Source organism: Myotis davidii, unplaced genomic scaffold, assembly GCF_000327345.1.
Source record: "Myotis davidii unplaced genomic scaffold, ASM32734v1 scaffold78, whole genome shotgun sequence".
In the NCBI taxonomy this organism is placed as follows: Eukaryota; Metazoa; Chordata; class Mammalia; order Chiroptera; family Vespertilionidae; genus Myotis; species Myotis davidii.
Window position 1 is genome coordinate 1,545,652 of NW_006290305.1, and position 2,282 is coordinate 1,547,933.

At 42.9% G+C, this 2,282-nt stretch overlaps 1 protein-coding gene across 1 annotated transcript in view; it reads left to right on the forward strand.

Annotated features, from left to right (window-relative positions):
- The first annotated feature begins 6 nt into the window (after positions 1–6).
- Positions 7–2,282, forward strand: part of TXNRD3 (thioredoxin reductase 3) — a 37,487-nt gene continuing 35,211 nt past the window's right edge. The window contains exon 1 of the mRNA XM_006763227.2: positions 7–168. Within this exon, the coding sequence (XP_006763290.1) occupies positions 10–168 (159 nt within the window). The 5' untranslated portion in view covers positions 7–9. The remainder of the gene's footprint in view (positions 169–2,282) is intronic.

Genomic DNA, 2,282 nt, shown 5'->3' on the forward strand with positions numbered 1-2,282 from the left:
AGCGAGCCCATGGCGACGCTGCCGGGGCGCCGGGCTCGCCTGTCATCCCCCGGGACCAGCTGCTTGTCCTCCGAGGCCCGTGAAGAACTCCGGCGCCGTCTCCAGGGCCTCATCGAAGACAACCGAGTGATGATCTTCAGCAAGAGCTACTGTCCGCATAGCACGCGGGTAGGCGGGGCGGGGCGGGCCTGTCCTTCCTCTTGCGCCCTCGGACCTCAGGACTCGGGCGGAGCGTTGCCTGTTCCGCCCTCGGATGCACACCCGCGAGGCCCCACGACTTCTCGGAGGGCCGGGGCTTGGGACCCGCTTTCTGGGGTGTTACCCGAAGCCAGGACGGGGACCTCTGCTCGGCCCCTTTGGCTCCGGGGGAGAGGCGATTGCGGACTTGTTCTGGGACTGTGGCCTGTGTGGTTAACGCTCGTCCTCTCCCTCCTGGTTGTTAGTCTGATGTTGGCTTATTTATCAAGTGTTTATTCGAAAGAATAAAAGGTGTATCAGAAACCTTTTGGTCTGATCAGAGTAGTGCAAGGAATGGCCAGGACTTGGGAGGAGTAGACTAGAGCTGGAGTCAGACCCATCTAACTCACCGCGTGACCTTGAGCCGGTTACGGAGCGAGCTCCGCGGGGAAGGGTGTGAGGATGGTAGGAGGTGATAAGTAATTTCAGCAGATTTCACACTACCTTAACTTCGGGGGCTAACTGGGAATCCAGCATTTTTATAGGCAAAATTTTTCTGGGTTTTAAAATAACTCACTTAGAAATGAACCTTTGGAAGGTAAACCCATCGGAATGTTAGGGACTTTTAATATTTTCAACTATGCTTCACATTATCAGAAAGTTGAAATGGAATGTGCAGAAGCAAAAATTATTGGGTAGGTTGGTGAAATTTTACGCTGTCTTTTCACATTTGTTTTCAAGTTTACATTGCCTTATATGTTGTTTCATAAAGTATGCATATCATGAAATACAGCTTAAAGAATAAAGAAACAGACTAGGACTCGGGAAGCCTCCTTGGATGTCTCTCCCTGATTACATTCTCCTGTCCCCTCGGAGTGAACCACTCTCCAAAATTTCTTGCTTTTCTTTGCAGCTTCACCAAACTCACATATAATCCTGAAAATGTTTTGTTCCTTTGGCCTCTTTTGGTACTTTATATAAGTAGAATCATACATATGTATTCCTTTGCTGTTTTTTTCCTCTCACCAGTTAAGTTTTACAGATTGGTGCATGTTAGTTTCTGTAGCTGCGGTTTGTTAATTTTCATTACTCTAACATTCCCTAGGATAAATCATACCTCAGTTTATTGATTCTGCCGTTGCTACTTTTTTGCTCTTAAAGGCAATATGCCTATTCTTGCACATATCTCCCAGTGCATATGTAAGACTTACTTTACAGTAGATATCTTGAAGCTGAATTGCTGAACCATAGAGGATGCGTGACTTCTAGCTTAACTGGGTGTAGCCAAACTGTGTTTCCAAGTGGTTATACCAATTTATTCTCCCACTGGCACTGGGTAACAGTTCTCCTTTGCTTCACGTCCTTGACAAAAGTTGATATATTTAATTATTGCCATTCTGGCAATTATGAAATGGTATTTCACTGTGGCTTTAATTATACATTTCCTGATGAAGTTGAACATCTTTTCATGTGTTTCTGGGCCATTTGAGCTTCCTCTTCTATGAAACTTCCAGTCCTTTTGCTTTTTTCTCTATCAGGTGGTTTTGTCTTTGTACTGATTTGTGGGTGTTCTTTATATGTTTTGGATATAATCCTTTGATTATATGTTTTGGAAAACCTCCCAGATTTGTTTTTTCCTCTGACATTCTTTATGAGATCTTTTGGTTAACTGAAGTTTGCAAGTTTAATGTAGTTGCATCTATCACCTTTTTCCTTTTATGGTTTGTGGGTTTTGTGTCTTATTTAAGAAATCAGTTTCTGCTGCTTTCTCATTTTTCTGGTGTGCACACTATGTGTTTGTTAAGGTGCTTAATGGTGTCCCGTCTTTCTCTGAGACTGTCTGTTTTTATTCATTCTTTTTTCTCTGCCTGTTCAGGTTGCATAATCTCTATTGATCTGTCCTCAAATTTACTAATTCTCCTGCCAATTTGAATCAACTGTCGAGATATTCCAATCACCTTTTCATGTTATTTTTGTAATTTTTAACTTTATAATGTTCCTTTGGTTGTTTTTTCATCATTTCTATCTGTATATTGATATTTTCTGTTGGATTCGGCATTATCATTATACTTCCCTCCATCTTCTTGAAAGGGTGTTCTCAAGTC